The sequence below is a fragment of the Aphelocoma coerulescens genome, chromosome 5 (assembly GCF_041296385.1).
Source record: "Aphelocoma coerulescens isolate FSJ_1873_10779 chromosome 5, UR_Acoe_1.0, whole genome shotgun sequence".
Taxonomy (NCBI): domain Eukaryota; kingdom Metazoa; phylum Chordata; class Aves; order Passeriformes; family Corvidae; genus Aphelocoma; species Aphelocoma coerulescens.
This window is the reverse complement of record NC_091019.1, coordinates 55,361,550-55,379,198: the sequence shown is the minus strand read 5'-3', so window position 1 is coordinate 55,379,198 and position 17,649 is coordinate 55,361,550. Positions and strand designations below refer to the sequence as shown.

The window sequence follows — 17,649 nt, the reverse complement described above, 5'->3', positions numbered from 1 at the left end:
GGAGAGGAGAGCTTTGTTCAGAAAGTTATATGGCCTTCCTAGGTGTTTTGGAACTGGAGTGGGCAATGTGCTTACTCCGTAATGTGTGTGCTAAAATAAATGTTTAAAATATTTCTGCTTTGGTCTGTGTTGTCACCTGCAAGCATGCCAAAAAAAAGTGCTGCCTAACAGTTCTCCCATCATTCTTCTGAATTGTGATGATTAAAATTCTGAGAAGCCAATGACAGTTTCAGTACTTTATGGTCTGTATACATTTTGTTTATTACTTTATCAAACATCTGAAAGCTAAGGGATGAAGCCAAGTTACACTTAATACTGCTGTGTCTTTCTTGTTCCTTAGAGCCCGGTAAATGTGTATGTTAAAAGCTTCTTTATTTCAAACCACTGCAGTGTTTGAGTAAACATGGAGGAGACTGTAAGGTCTCAAGTTGCCAACTATGAATGCCAGATATAAAGGGGCTTGAAAGAATATGCTACTTCATTTTCAAGGTCTAGAATAAAAACATCAGAAAACTGCCAGTTTTTCACCTGAAACTTCTAGACACCTTCTAAAATAATCAACATTTTAACCACTAGCTAGGGAGTGGGCTTAAGGCAAGTGGGTTTGGAAGACTTTCTGACAGTTGTTAAGCCCTCAATTACATCACTTATCAGGCATTCATTGCAGAAATTTTTTTTTTCAATGTTCATAGCTCTTAAATGTTGTCAGAGGTTCCTCGCCCAACTGTCAAAATAGTACTCTTTTGGGATTTAGAAATGCAGAGTGCTTGGTCTGCCCCGGGTGGTTTCTGAGGACACTGAAATTGCAGTGAATTGAAGTGTAATTGTAACTGGGCTTGAGGGCTGTGATCTCTTCTGTAAGGGTCTGCTGGCAAAAGAAGGAGCTCTGTAATAAATGTATTGGTAAAATGTTTCTTTTAAGCTATTAAGGAGCATCCCCAGAGTATTTCTTATCAATTGCATTGCTGTAAATCTGTGCACTGCTACAATTTATACATTGGCAACCATTGTATGACCTATGATTTAACAAAGCACTCAACTCTCCTGAAATTTCACATAGGTATATATGGAATGAATGACAGTAATGCTCATTCATTATTTCCATGAATGGCCAGTGATAGACTTTTATATATATGTTTACAATGAGTTGATGTCACTCTGCACCCAGAGCAGGAAGGCAGGCAGGTGTACCCTCTGTGTGGGTAAAGAACAGCACATTCTCATGGAGGTGCAGTGCCACTCCAAACTTTTTGCCTCCATACAACTATGATTCTGTTTCAACATGTGCTGTCAGGTGTCCTTCAGAAGTGTACAACGTGCACAGTATGATTTAACAGCAAGCCCATTAACTGGCATAACTATTCCCACATCTTGGAAAGGTTAAGAAAAGGTACACAAATACCCAATGGAATTCTCCAAACTTGTCTTTCCCTTGTTCACACTAGTTTGTTCTGTGGTTCCTGGCTGCAGCCTGGAAGCCCTGGGCATTCAATAAATACTTCTGGACCATGTTTTGTTTGTTGTGGTCTGATAGGGATCCTAAGCTCTCCTGGTCAGGGTGAAGTGCCACCAGTACCACCTCTGACTACATCTTTAAGGAATTCATCTGCTGCAGAAGCTTAATGGAACAGCTGTGCTTCATACTCTTAGCTAGAAAAAAATACAGCAATTACTTAAAAACTGCTTAGATTCCCTTCTTTAAGGACAGGGTATTCCAGGAAGCAACATGAAACTGTAGCTGCATTCAGATATTTATAATTTCAAGCACAATTTAATTGTGCACACTGGGTAGTGTCAATTCAGTGTCCAAATATAGACACTTAAGTGGGTTTTTGTTTCCAGCAGTGGTATTGAAACACTCAGCCAATTTAGGTTGGTACAAGACATGAATGTATAATGAAACTTTTTGAGTGCAAGAATTGTGCATGTTGCCACATAGCCTAGAACAAGTCTTACAGCTTGTAGAAACTTGTTTTCTGCACCAGATATCATCTTTCTTCCCTCCTTTTCATTAGTGTGATTTGCAAGAGGTTTTTTGTAATTTTGTGTACATATTGCAAGGACTCTGTGGGTAGTAAGCTCTTTCCGTGAAAGGTATGTGATGTATCTGATGTATGGTTACATCTGCATCACCTGGCTGCTTGGTGACTTAACTTCAGCATGTGAATTAGTTACATTGGAAGGGCCCAAGGAATGTGGCTGTCCCTTTATAGGGATGTGCTGCCTATGCTGAGACTGGCGATGTGGTTTGTCAGTATGATGGCCCTACATAATTATCTAATTGGAAGGCAGCAGTGTAGGAGGCAATAGTAAATCATATTGGAGTTGCTGTATGTGTGGAAAGCAGAGGGTAGGCAAAGGTGTTAAGGCAAAAACTAAGCTGAACTCAGAGGAGGATTTTTCAGTGCATAGCAATAATTGTGGGCCCAATTGCTACTAGGTTGCTTGAGCATTCCACTTAGGTGGAATTATTGTTGCAATTAAACAGTAGTCCTTGGCATTAAATGTCCTCATCTTTAAATCTCTTCCTTTGAGACAATTCAGTTAATTGGAATATATGTTATTGCCTAGTTGTGTGTTACTTATACTATTGACTATAATGCAATTTAAAAAGAACTTTAAAAAGTCTACACAATGATACCCAAGAATTTTTTTTTTGCTATTCAGCCAGGCTTTGTTCCTTCTGCTCTAGCTGTTATGTGAAGCAGCTCACAGTAAATATATAGTGATATATATCAATATGCATCCATCTTTTCTGTGCATTCTAGAGAATTTGGAAAAAAAAATGGGTGGTGCACACACACTTTTTTTTTTTCAGTAACACAAATGGAGGAAGGGGTTAAATTTTTATTATCTTTCCCCCATTTAAAGAGGTGATGCCTCTTTTTTGGTGGTTAAAATTACGATGATTCTTGATGACCAAGACACAGCCATGTGAAATGTACATTTTGGGTTAAAAAACAACTCCCATGGAAATATATACTTGGATAGCATAATCCTAAAGTCCTAATTGCATGCAAGGCCTTGCCAAATCTCAAAGCATGTTAGCTGTCTTGAACATGGGCAGAACTTCTGCTCTTAGCTGTTCACTCTGGAGCAATGTATTGAGTGTTGCAGTGTTCTGTTGCACCTCTGTTAACGTAGTGTTGTTTAATTTTAACTCATGCCTTCATAGTAATCAGCGCTGACTAATTTTTTTTACTTCTGTTACTTAGTCTGACTAAGCAAAATACAGGTGATGGAAGGTCCTAGTTTTTGATCTTGTTAGTCATCACTGATGTTGAGATTTCCATGAAGACACTTGATAAATGTGCCAGCATGGGCAAGGAGTTGCTGTCTGAAATGATATGCTGAAGTGATTTTGAGCCTTGTTGGCACATTGCAATGGCAAGTAGAACAGGTTGTGTTAAGCCATCACAGGAACCTATTTTTGAAATTTGTGGAATATTTAGATCTTTACAAAGCTGTTTAAATACAGCAAAGGTAGCACATAATTACTAGTTCTTGTCTTAGCATAGGAACGCTTTTACTTAAGCATTGTGTAGTATGTATGTGCACAGGATTACAGGTAAAATCAAAGTAACTTTTTAACTGGAAGTCTTGTGTAGCTATGACATACTGGCTAATAAATATTGGCTAATAAATATATTTCTGTATTTATGGTTTTACCATTTGGGAAGTTTTCTTATGTGAGCATAAGATCTTGACAACAACTAATCTTATTTGTTTTGTAGACTAAACTTTTTCAAAGTTTCTTCTATATGTTGAGGGTGTTTCTTCTGGGATTACACTGTCATAGCAAACAGCTATTCCAGGATGAAACATGTAAGTAGTGTTCTCACGGGCAATCAAAATGTATTTTACATCTGGATTTGTTGAGGCACTTGTCAATCATGAGACTGTCTTGTGCCTTAGTAAACAGCCCAGATGTAGAATTAAGTAAAAAGATAGTCTAGCTGAAAAACAGATGCGTTGCAAGAACTGGATTTTTCTGAATAAGTACAAAAGCAAAAATGTTATCTGACAATATATTTTTTAGTTTACTTAGTTGATGCTAACTGTTTTTAAAGCAGTGCCTTGCATATACTGTAATTGTACTCAAACCCATCCTGTAGGAAGAGAAAGCATTCATTTGGAAGCATTAAGAATATAGACATACATTTCTAAGGATTTTTTTGCCACTAAGTTCTTTTCATTAGTGAAGGCTAGAGAGACATTTTCTGTATCAGTCTTTATTTTTTTTCCCCGTTGGGGGAAAAGTTTATTCCTAATCAGTTATATGTATTTAGATGATTGTACTTTTCGTATGGTACTGTGTGTCTGCTTTAAAGAACAGCACAGCTTACAACCTCTGGTGTGGTAGATTCCTTGAAGAAAATAGATGCATGTTAGAAGCAAGTATCCCAGAGAGGGGAGACAGAGGTAAATGGCACCTACCTCCTGAAGGGAATAAAATCCATTGGCTAAGTGATTGTGAAAGATAAGAAAAGGTGTGGGAATGAATTAACTGAATCAAAAGACATGAGGCTTTCAAAGACTTTTTCTCAGGAAGACTGTTCTTGTTAAGAAGGGATGGTGACAACCTATTTAATTTGCTTTACTTGAGAGAGGAAATGTTCAGAGTCCTATTGCAAATAGATCATGTGGCTAAATCAGGGCTTTGAAAAGAAAATAAAACTGAGTTTGTGTTTGAAGTAGGTGAAGCTGCCCTGGGTAATTTCACAGGCCTCCTGCAGAAGGGAAACTTACTACCCTGCAGCTTGGGCTGCAAGAAGCAGCATGAACATATTGGAGAAAATCCCTCTGTCCTGCTTTTCCTGCAGGTCTCTAAGTAGCGTTCTCTTGGTTGCTGTCACTGTTACTTTTCCTCTGGTAAATGACAGGCTGAGGAGAGAAGAGAAATAAAGACTATGGTAAGGATGAAAACTCTAGGCTTTACAAAGAAACAGAGCAGAGCAACTTCTTACTATTAATCCAGGAGATGGTGGATGCTGTTCAGTGCAGTTCTTTATAGATGGGAAGATACAAGGGAATGGAGTAAGTGTTTTTTAATCAAGATGATTGTGGAGGAAGACCTGTGACTTTGGGGGGTCTTGAATCCAGGAAGCAGACACTAGAAAAGGAGAGGGCAATGGTAAGCAGAACCTCATAAGATGGAACTGGAAAAAACCTGCAGTGTGTAACCAATATATGTGTGTTCTAGGATCTCCCTCTTCCTGCAGAACATGCGTATCTGCAGCTGTGGGTTGCTACTGGAGATGGCTTTCTTGACTTGATGTTCAAGTGAAAAGCCTAAACATGGTGGCCTATATTTTATATAGAAGAGAGTATACAGATTAACTAGCAAGAAGGGAGTGCATTTGAGGGGTGTAAGTTGTTTTGGGAGAGCAGAAGATCCTAGGGCACTCTGTGTTAGTTGTGCTGTGCATTGGACTCTTTCTGAGTACAGCATCTTGCCACAAGGAGCATGTGTATCAAAGCTTGCTCTTCAGGGAAATTGTGTGGGTTATGGCTAAGGGAAACATAAATTCATATTGTATTTTAAGTGGAATGCAATCATAAGTGGAAAAAATATGGGCTTTTCTATTATTAATCTTATTAGTGCTTTTTTTAGGTCATTTTTGTCAACATTGTCATCAGCGTTACAGAAATACTTCAGATCCTGTTTAAAAAAATAGGCTGCCTTGTTATTATTACTCTGTATAATCACAGAAGGTCCAACTTCCAAAAGAGCTTGCAACTTAAACAGAAGAACAGAGACATGCTGGAGAAAGAAAATACACAAAGACAGTGAACTGCAATGACGTTTGTGTTTAGAACAGCTTTTGGGACAAGTTTGTAGAAGAAGTGGAAGAAAAAGGAAAAGGCAGTCATAGGAGAAGAGAATTAATAGCAAGAAGAGAAGGGGTGGGTATATCAAAGGTGAGAGAGCTGGGGGGAAAGCGATTGAATCAGTAACTAATTAGTCATTTATTTAGTGGGTACATTTAGATTAATACCTTAGGAGTGATGAGAATGTTAATGTGGTTTCCAAGTGACATGATGTAGGTGGTTCACACAAGAAAACATAGCATTCATTGTAAATGTATAAGCTGAATTTTTCTTAAAGATCACAGATCTCTTCCTCCACCCACACTGTTCTTACACTTCTTGATTTCATCTATTTGCTATAAAATGTATTTATCTTTTTAGCCACAGTCATAAGATTCAAGTTTAGGAGAAAAAACGGAACTTGATCAGTGGAAGCAAAAGATCACATTCTGCATAAAACTGGTCATATCAAGTGTAAAATTGTGTTCTCCTACACACAGATTGGAGAACTCCTGTCAGTTTCCTATAAGCATTAAGCTTGTCCTTTAAGACCCTGGCTTCTTAACATATGTAGATATAAGAGATGATACACTTCCCTCTCTGAAGCAGAGGGGAAAAGGACTTAGGCTAGGCAATCAAACTAGAAAAAGAAATTGCAAGCCTCATTTGTGTGCATCCCACTCATCTGTCCCCCCTTTTGATGCAGCCAAGGAACATATCCCACGGCCACCTACTATACTCACCTCTCCTTGCTCTTTGCATGGCTTGAGAATTCCCTTGTGTTCTCCTTGTCTGCCCTTGTTTACCCGTATGTGTCCTCCTAATACAGATTCTAGATCTGCACCCCTCTGCCATCTGTGCCCATATGTGCCAAGTAGATGCATAGAGTGGTAACTATTATGTAATAATGAGAACATAGTATAATTAGCATCTACAAGGATCTGAATTAAAGAAGATACAATGTTAAGATATTGCACTGAAATGTACTGAGTCCTTGAAGCAAAGTTAAACTTGGAGAGGTAACTCTTGCTGTGGGAATTCCTAAATTGGTTGGTATTATGAAGGCCTGTCAAATTTCTGGGTAGCTGGTTTACTACTCTGTAAAGTAAAAAGTAATAGCTGAAGCAAATAAGGCTTGTCAGTTTTCACTGCAGCTCAATTCATCCTGCTTCACCCATCACCTTATTGGGCGTTTTCATCAGCTTTGATGGAGTGGGAGTACTCTAACAGAACCTGACCTGCTCGCTAGAGGAAAAGCTGTGTTGAGAATAGTTCACCTGCTTGGCCTGTTGGTTAGTTAGTGACCATGTGTGCTGGTGGTTTTGCCCAACATGCACAGTTATATTCAAATCTGCAAAAGAAGATGCTGCCTGGCTCATATGGTCGTGTCGGGAGGGAACAGAAAGCAACATGGAGTCCTGAAAGAGATGAGGAGGGTGACAGAGCACTGCAGGGGTTTTGAGGCTATTGGAAAAGAAAGCGAGATATTCATCCAGAAGAAATCAGACTCCATGTAGTCTGCATCATGTAGGATAAATTTTTTAAAACCAGCACAGTTAAAAATTAACATAGTGTTTGCTTAGCGCAATGATAATTTTCACAGTTTTGTAACAAAGGCTGCAAACTTGTATTTTTACCCAGTCAGAGAGAAGGAGAGGTAGGTATCTTTACAGTGCTTTAGGACAGATTTAAATTCTTTTTTTCCTATCAAACCTGACTGCAGCTCTGTGTAGCACTGTGGTGAACTTCTTCGTTGTCATGTGAATGTGAAAAGCTGGGGGGGTTTGTTAATGATTAAATGGATTTTTTTTTTCTGACCTATTATTTGGCAAGATCTATATTTTATCATGCAAGCTTGGCATTGCTTCCATAAGGAAATGTGGTCCTGTGATGAAGTCAAATTCTCTAATACCATAAGTATTCGGTTTCTTAAATAAAATGCTAAAGCAATCATGGGGGTTTTTCTAATAAAACAACAAAAATGCATTCACTTGTTGGCAGTTCTTTAGTACTTCTGGGGTTTTGTGCAGACTTCTCATGGTTACCTTCTAAAGCTGTGAACATGCTCACTTCTTAAAGATGTAAGTAAAGAGGAGGCATATTTTACAGCTCATTAAAATATTATTTTTGTGTGTGATGTGGAAACCAGTTCAAAGTCTGACCCCACACAACTGCTCTTTGATAGCAGTATTAGAGAGGGGAGATGGATCATTTACACCCCTCACTGCCAGTTTTGGCATGATTCTTTTTGTCAAGCCAGCTGATACACTATATTTGGAAATGTGGCTGTGTTCTGTATTACTAAGGTTATTCATCATTGCTGTCAGTGTACTCGCTCTTTGGAGAATGCTTTCAGGAATTTTCAACAGCGTTCATATGAAAGAAAACATGGCATAGTACTTAAAGGCTGTTCACCACAATACAGCCAGAAAACCAAACGCAAAAAAACCCACCTGAATCACTTTTCCACTGAAATGTGTGCTGCTTCTTCAGATGTTCATAAAATTTGTGGTTCATCTGAAGGATTTTTTGTTTCTCTCCACTTAGTGCAGCTATATTTTTTATACATATATATATATACACACACATATATATATATATATTTATATGTATTTATTGCTGGTTCTGTTGTCATGCAGGTACTGGCAAACACCTGTTTTTTTCATTGCTGTGTCAAAAAGAGGGTTCATACTTAATTTCTTTCTGAACAATAGTTTTAGTCACTTGCAAAAAAAAGATACTTTTTGTCTGAAATTTTATTTCAAATGGAAAATATACTGTTTTTTTTCCCTGATGTTACAAATATTTCTTGGAATTCTGGAATTTTTTTTGAATTGAAATTTAACTCTAAAATCTATTTAATGAACTGAATTACAAAAGGTAGTTTCACAAAGGAAACACACTTCCTCCATATTGTGTCTCCTGCTATCGTTACAACTCATCATTTGCTGGTTAAATACAGCAGAGCACTGCTCAACTAAACTGTCTTTCTTTCCAAATGTGAAATTGGATTAAGTTTTCTGTTGGATTTCAGAAGTTTTGAAAAACCTTTCATAAACTATTTGTATATTATATATTTTATGAAATATAATGTGTGATTTTTTAATGGTACTTAGGCTTCACTGGGCTGGTATTTGGAATACATTTTCTAGACAGCTATGTATAGCAGCAAATCCTTTCAAATTTTGACTCTTACTAAACAATACAGCTGTCAGATGCATTAGGTTTTAAATAGTTATATCTGTTTCATGTAACTGAGCTGTGAATGATGCTAAGTATGTAGGAAGTAGAAACGTGGTTTTTGATTAGGAATTGGATCAAAAAAGTGCCGTTTTGATCAAGGTAGATGATTCCTTAAAAGGAAATGCTTCCTTAACCAGATATCTCAAGATATCAGTCTGACGGTTTTTCTTTTTTTGTGAGTGAGAGAGACTTGCTGATTTAATCATGCATGCAGAATATTTTCTCTGTAGAAATTGTGATGACTAAGAAGCAATAGTTAGACAGGATGTATGTATCAAAGGAGAGAGCAGAGATACTTAGCTTATTTCATATTCATATACTGGTAGCAGTGTACTGAAAAAATGCATTTCTGATTATGGTGCCATCAATCTTAGAGTTGTGTTCAATGAACTTGGTTTTTTTCTATGGTATGTTTGCTCTGTGTTATTTGAACATTAGTAGTAGCTGAGACAGATCTTGTATTAGCCTTGAATTTCTTACTTGTGTAGGCCAGATTTCAGCTAGATTTTTGGGTTTGGCCTCTGAAACAATATTCATCTAGGATAGTAATACAAATACAAAGCATTGTTCAAATTTTCCTTTTCATTGTATTTGGGAAGCTGAAGTTCACATCCTCTGAAATCAGCTTTATCTTTAGACATAATTCTTGGCAATACTTTCATTGGAATAATGGATTCTTGCTACTAACATGTTTCATAGAAGGAAAAATTCAAAAATTAGTGCTGACTGTGTACCATATTTGAACACCTTCGTGTATTGCTGTATTGTTGTTCTGAATCCATGGTGGCACTTTTCATGTCTCCATGTATAATATGTGCACAGGTGGTTTTTTTTATTTTTTTTTCTTCTCATAAATTTACTGATGGATGTTTATATTTCAAGCAGATTTTTCCTCTCAATACAACTTACAAAAAAAGTAATGGAAAGAAAAAAGCCTGCAGTATATTAGCAGTTGTGTATACAGAACATCTACTAAGATTGTTTTTCCCCAATTGATTGATTGATTGTCTTGCTTCATTCTTGGAAATGAGAAACCAAAATCCTTCAAAATAATTTCATTTGTTCAACCTACATATCTAAATACTTATGAGCATCTTGCTATAAACTATAGGTTATAATTTAGAACTCTTATCATGAAATACACACTGTGTGAGTGCTTTAATTTTCTGATGATTCTAAAGATGCAAGGAATTGTGCTTAGAGGGAATGTGGAAAACATTTGTATGAATCAACACAGAACTGCGTTGTTCTTGCTCTTAAAATTTTGGACTCCATCTCCAAACCTGCTGTTAGATCCATTACCGACCCATCTGACTTGATTTTTCTTAAGAGCAGAAGAGTCTAAAATAAATGTACCAGGATGGCTGTGGGGGAGGGAAACACTCTAGTGAATAGGTGATGTGCAAATAAAGTCTTTGTGAAGGATATGTACCATGGGAAAACTACTGACGGGTAAAGAAAAGCACAAACCAGAAGGAAAGACTGTGTAATGGGAATACCATGAAAATAAACTCTTAAGTTCATTTTTTGTTGGGATTGTTATTTTTTATCTTTGTCTCACACTGCATTATGGCAGGTTGACCTTTTATATTGATCCTATTTCCAATTTGTATTATTATAAATTCAGCATGGATTTCATAATGAGCATTACTGCCTCCTTCATCTGAGCTGAAAAAATATTAAGAAATCTCATATCGAATGTAACTGTGGTAGAACAACACCTTTCAAGAGGATGTCCAGTGTTCATTCACAAACATCAAGAGATGTGATCAGACAGTGGTTCTCACATTGAATCTGTGGGATTTCTCCTTAACAGCTGCATGTGTGGGCTTTTCATGGTAGAAATTGTATTGGGAAAGTAAATTATGCAAATAGAGGGGAATTCATAAAATTAAGCAGCACAGGTGGGTTGTTTGAGCCTCTGTCATCTATCTGTCAGAGACTGCTAAAATCAGGGGATGTGGATATGCCCCAGGACTTCCCAGTTTCTGGATACTCAGAGCTAGTCTTGTTCTTGCGCTGTGTTTAATGTCAGAAGATGAAAGACTCAAGTTTCTTTTCCTTCCCTTTGGAAAAAACCTTATAGTTTTGCCTTACCTTTTTTTCCCCTGTTTTATAAGGTATTGTTTTTCAGTCAGTTTTGAGCTCCTTTAATTTTGAGTTAATAAGTTAGCAATGTTAACTTAGCTTGCTTCCTGATCATTCAAAGTTACTATTTAAAATAAACCTTGGGTTTGTTAGTTTCTTGTTCTCTCTAATCTTAATGGAAAAGGAAAGCAGCCAGATTATGTACCTTTCCCACTAGAATTTTCAGCAGCAATACAGCATTGCAGTATTAGTATCAGTTGCCAAAGAACAAAACTTTTTTGGTAGCATATGAGAGGAAACATTTAATTTTGGGTCAGCTAGCTACACTGGCCAAGGATAAAATGGTTCCTTTTATATATACAGAATCCTCAGAACACCTGGAGGCCAAAGTACTGCTTCTGTACTGTGATTTTTAGCATTTTATGGATTTTATTGTGCATTGTGTTGTAACTTCAAGCTGCTATGGCTGTGGTGATCTTGATGACTTAGGCAGATGTTTGAAATCTTTCAGATGTTCAGAGCTGTGGACATGACTGTCCCACTCTCATCTCACTGCAAAGTAACTGGACATAGAATCTTTTATGCTGTACAGGAAGATATTATTTACTGTATAGACTACTTATAGATATGGAAACTTCAGTTGCAATAACAGGTGAAATTGTAGGAAAAAAAGTAGATCTGGAGATTGGGAGGCTCCATTTTCTGCTTTAGTTTCACAGTTAAATCAGGTTGCTTAGGGCCTTGCCAAGTCAAATTTTTTAATTCTCCAAGGTTGCTTGGAGATGCTGTTAAATCTTCATCCTATTCAGTGCTCAACCATCCTCATGGTGAGGAGTTTCCTTATCTCTATGTGGAATTTCCTTTGAGGCATTGTGTGTCTGTTGTCTGTTGCGTTTTTGCTGTGTTTTCCAAGAAGAATCTGCTTCCACCTGTTGTATAATTCCCTGTCACATAGGTGAGGGCAGTAGTGGACTCCTTTTCATCTCCAGACTGAACAAATGATGTCTTTCATCTCACATGTTAGCCTTTTTAGTGGCCTTCCTCTGGATGTGCTCCAGTTTGCCAGTACCTCCTGTGCTGTGTGGCCCAAAGCTGCAGTACTGGAAATGTGGCCTCACCAGTGCAAGCAGAGGGGGAATAATTGTGTCCCTTGACCTGCTGTGTATGCTCTTGCTTATGTAGCTCAAACTGCAGTTAGTTTTCACTGGTTTAGGGGTGCACTGCTGGCTTTTGTTGAACTTGCTGTCTCCTAGAGTCTCCAAATCCTGTTCTGCAGAGCTGCTGCTGGTCCAGTCTGCATGATGCTGTATATGATCTTTTCCTTCCTAAATGCGAGATACTTTACCTTTGTCTTTGTATAACTTAACAAGTCACTTCTGGCTTCTTCTTCCAGTTAGTTGAGGTCCTTCTGAATGCTGGTCCTGCCCTCCAGCATGTTGACTGCTTTTCCCATTTTATATCATCTGTAAATGTGCTGAGGATCCTTTCTGTCCTAGCATCCAAATCTGGTGGTGTTGGCCAGTATCGACTACTGAGAAATACTGAACCTAATCAGTTAGCATTAAGGATTGTGGACCAGAACTCTTTGAACTTCATGATTCAAGGAATTTTTTTGCCTGCCTATTCAGTCCATGTCTCCTCAGTTTGACAACGGGGGTGCTATGGAAGATACTGTTAAAAACCTTGCATAAGTCAAAGCACTGGCCCATGAAGCCACTTACCCTTCTGCTTAAGGCAGTGCATGGTTTGCCTTTAGAAGTCTGTTTTCTGATCCCAATCACATTTATGTCTGTCATGCCTGGAAATAACTTCCTTTTAGAGCTCTACGTTTTGTACAGTGAATGAGGTCAGACTCGCTACTTCCTAGTTCCCTGCATCCGTTATTCTCTCCTGCCTCCACCTTGCCTTTCAGTTGGATTTTGTTTGTTTGATTTTAAGTTACTGGTTTCTTGTCATGAGCAATTGCCATGGCTCTTCAAAGGTGGTAGCCAGCAGCCTTCCAGAGACATCAACTAGCTTTTTCAGTACTTTGGATGTTTTCCATCTGGTCCTATGTACTTGTGTAGGTCCAACTTACCTAGATAGTCTTTTGACTTGATAGCTCCTCTCCCTCAAACTTTGCTGCTAGATGCAGAAACAAGGTAAACCTGGTAGTAGCCCTTGCCAGTAAAGTTCATGCCCAAAGTGTAGGGTACCTCAACTTTTTCTGTACCTTTCATCACTAGGCTGCTTCCTGATTTAGCTGCTGAATTCCACTTTCCCCAGTGTGTCTTCCACTCATGTTAAAAGCTTTCTTCTTGCCCTTCACATCCATCTTCAATATCAGCTCCAAACAAGCTTTGGCCTCCCTCCTCAGTCTCTGCTTGCCCGGACAGTGCATCTGTATTCTCCTGCAGATGCCTGTCCCCACTTCCACTTTACATATGTTTCTGTTTCATTTGAGCTCTGTCAGTGTGAAGTCCTGTGTACAGTCAGCTGGCCTCCTGCTGTGCCTTCTGTTTTTCTTGCATGTTGGGAAGGCTTGTTTTGTGCTCAGAGAAGAGAGTTCAGGAAGATGACTGGCTGTCATGGACCCCTTTGTAGCTTCCCAGGTCATTCTGCTTACCATTCCCTGATCAAGCCCCAGCTCTGTCTATTGTAGTGAGTCCAGAGTCTTTAGTCTGCTTTTTTCCTTCCTTTCTTTTTTCAAGACTTACACTACGATTTCACAATTACTGCATCCAAGGCAGTTGGCTGTCTCATGCATGAGCAGTTCTTCCTTATTCATGAGTACCATATCCTGCACAGCCGCTCCCCTAGAAGCCTGTTCAGTGCCAGCATCAGAAATTGCTCCCAGTGCATGTGAGAAATTCCCTGGATATTTCACACCTTACTACACTGCTCTTCCAGGGGGCGTTGTGTGATTTAAGTCTTCCATGAGAACAGGGGGCACTGAATATTGGAATACCAGCCTAAGATGATGTTCCATTTACTTTGGGAACTGAAAATGAATTTTCTTTAACTAGTTGTCTTGAATCACAAGAAGCTGCAGCAAAGATATACAGATGGTATTTTGATTTTATTTTGAAATGGAATACTTAATTTTCGATTCATTTTGAATTACTATGTAACATGCAGTCAAAGTACTAATTCAGCTGCTGTTGGCCATGCAGCTGATGAGATAAAATAACCTGGTTTTCTATAGCATGAATACTTTGGAATCCATAATATTTGTTCACAACTAATGAATTTGCACGTGATTCGAATAATTTTTCTTTTTGTCTCTAAGATTTCTAGTTTCTAATTACCCTGAAGTAATTAATGTGCAACTATGTGAAATACTGCTTCTGTGCTACTATGTGAAATGCTGTATGGCTCTTACGTTCCGGCTATGTAAATAATACTTGCACGTATATATGTCCAATAAATAATTTCTCATACTTTTCTTTTTTACGTGACTACTAAAAGAAGATCTTGCTCATTCATGCTTATCATATTTTGTTTCATAGTAATTGGTGACAGTATGCTTCTTACTCTGTTTTAGTTGGAAGATGGGGAAGAAGAGCCGAGTAAAAACTCAGAAGTCAGGTACAGGAGCCACAGCGACAGTATCTCCAAAGGAAATGTTTAATCTAATTAGTGAATTATTGCAAAGTAAGTTTCGTTTTTATGACTGTCTGGGAAAAGGGGTGGTGTGCAAACCACTCAAAAACATTTTCTTGCTAAAGCCAGTGAAGTTACATTTTTTCTGTAAGTGGCCAAGCTTGCTTTTTCAGAGTGCTCAAGATAGATACTCTGAGATACATACTAAACTACCTCTGTTAATATATGCCATCACTGGCTTATTTAAATGTGTATTTATTGGGCAGACCATATTTGTGGCAGCATTTGGCTTTTCATCTGAATACAAGCATAAATACTGGGTGAGATTAGACTTTTAAACAACTAGATAACTTGACACTGAAGCTTTGTCAAAAATGTTTTTCTTGTAAACTTGAAGAATTACACTATTTCCATTTATCACTTGAACAGTACTTTGAACTGATACCAGAGTAGAGGAATTAACTGCAGGAAGCAGTAATACAACTCAGTTCAACTGCACAGATATTTTTGTTGCTTAGATAAGTTTTTTATTGTTTTTGCTGTTTGGAAACTTTTTGTAGTGCTTAGAACTTGTGTATAGACCAGAGATTGTTTCACTTGTTGAGGAACTTGGAACTCATCCATTATTTCTAGTAAATATGAAAAGCAGAGCATAATTTCATACAATGATGCTAAAATACTATTGACTCTTTCTACTGTCATTAGTAACTCTGCTGTGATATAATTCTTTTTAAAACACAAGTCCAGATTTTCATATTCTGGACGCATCTAAATGTTGCCTTAGAAAAATGAAAATTTTTCTTAGCATTGCTCATGAAGAGGAGACAAGGAGTTGGCTAAGCAGTTTGATGCTTATGCTACAATTGGCCTCTGCTTTGCTACCAGAAATAAAATGTAGATCTAATTTGCTAAGCAAAGACAAGTATCAGCTGTTCTTTTTGTCAAGCTTCCATATTTTATTCAATGCTAAGATTTTTCAAATCAGTTGAGCAAGGTAATCTTCAGCTGTCCACTTGGATTTACATGGCTTAGATCAAGAAATCCACACACTGACATTTAGAATATTGGCAGAGACACTGTGGATGTAATCTAAAGCTAAAGCATGTCTTTGTGTTCCTTTGCTTGTCCCTCCACTACTTGTGCATTTATGAAAACAGTATTGACTAGGCAGGTCAAATGTATGTACCAGCAAATTTCTCAATTAATTAAGGTATGCTCTGTACTATTATTATCTGCTTTCATTACAGCAAGAATAGCAAGCAGGCTAATGTAAACAGAGTGCTTTGCTTGAATTATTGAAAACAGACACTTTTTTTGTTGTTTGTCTTATCTGAGATACTGTTTACTTAATGGCCTTGTTGTTTACCTTTTTTTCTTCCAAGCTTTTTAGACATCTGCTATTTCTTATATCTGAAAGAATATTAAAAATAAAATAAGTTATATGGTGAAGATTTCAAAAGTCTAAATTAATTACCTGTCATATAATGGGATGTTTATAATAGTGGAGATTGTTTCATTTGCCATGTAAACATATTTGAAGGACAGATAGTATTGGGGTTCAGTTAAGTTACTGTGAAGCCATAATTCTGGGATTAAAAAAATATATATATATGTATGTGTGTGTGTGCATATATATATTATATACTTTATTAAAGAAAACATTTTTATTTCCAGAATGCAGCAGTCCTCCCCCAGGTCCTGGTAAGGAATGGGAAGAATATGTACAGATCCGTTCGCTTGTGGAGAAAATTCGCAAAAAGCAAAAAGGTAAATGTGAAACGCTTGCAAGTGTTTCTGAAATGTTCAGGTGGGCTTCACCACTGACATTAACCATTTTAGTACTCAGAATTCTGAATGATTATCACAGACAGATCCTGTGAGAATTCTGTCTGATAAGTAGAAAAAGGAGCTTGAAATTGTCTTCTCATCACAATCTGAAGGACTAGAAGTAAAAATCCGTAGAGAATAGTAGGCTGCCTTGGTTCCTGATTGCATGGTCTGCTGCTCTGCCTCTATAAATCTGGACATTCTGAATTTAAATTTGTAACTGTTTTACATCAAGACTTTACTGGATGTTGAAACGGTTTCAGCAGTACAACACCAGGACATCAAGTGATGACAAAAATATATAAATGCACAAAATAAATACATCAGCTAATAAGTCTATAAGCTCTAAATGAAGCACATAATCAAAATAAAGAAATGCTTATTATATCACAGTTAATGAGGAATTTTATTGCCAATTTTCCAAAGTTCAAGGTATGTTTATTTTTCATACTAGACCAGTTTTCTTCTATTATGGTCTGTAACATCTTGCTGTTGATGACACTTTTTTAATATTAATTTTGTTTATATTTGGAGGCATGCTCTAAAAATTGCTTTTCATATAATTTTAGTAAAATTAACCTCTTTTATGACTGATGTGTTTTAATGACTGAGAAATAACTTTTTAACTTTGCAATGAGTAGATTTGGGCTGGACATACCTGAAAAAGTCCTAAACAATTTTTGCTTCTCTGGTATTTTTATACCAAGAAAGCCAGACTACATAAAAATGGAGCTTGACTAGTTCATGGCATTACTTGATAAAGCAAATACTTAAGAGGCTTGAAATTTCCCTTTCACACCTGTTTTTAATATCTTTTGACTGATTCATAAAAATCTTACTTCATGAAAGGACTTAACAAACCTCTGAACATCAGTTTTTTGGCTGAGGTAAGGAAGAATAAATGCTGCTGTTTGAGTGACTGCATTCTGTAGTGATGTAGACATGAACTTGGTTCATTTTTTAACTGTGCCATGACTTCTGTAAACTTATTGTACATGTCCAGGTTTTTATGATGTAATATATGTGTTAAGGAAAGTCATAATTCAGGTTGATAAGAGCAGAGTTAGCACTGGGGTTGGCCTCTTTGCTGTATCTTTC

General features: G+C 37.4%; 1 protein-coding gene across 2 annotated transcripts in view; it reads left to right on the top strand.

Moving 5' to 3' along the window:
- SETD3 (SET domain containing 3, actin N3(tau)-histidine methyltransferase) overlaps positions 1-17,649 on the top strand; it is a 62,365-nt gene that overhangs the window by 9,653 nt on the left and 35,063 nt on the right. For both annotated transcript variants that reach the window (XM_069018225.1, XM_069018227.1), the window contains exons 2-3: positions 14,666-14,775; positions 16,399-16,491. In XM_069018225.1, coding sequence (XP_068874326.1) covers positions 14,673-14,775; positions 16,399-16,491 — 196 coding nt within the window. In that variant the 5' untranslated portion in view covers positions 14,666-14,672. The remainder of the gene's footprint in view (positions 1-14,665; positions 14,776-16,398; positions 16,492-17,649) is intronic.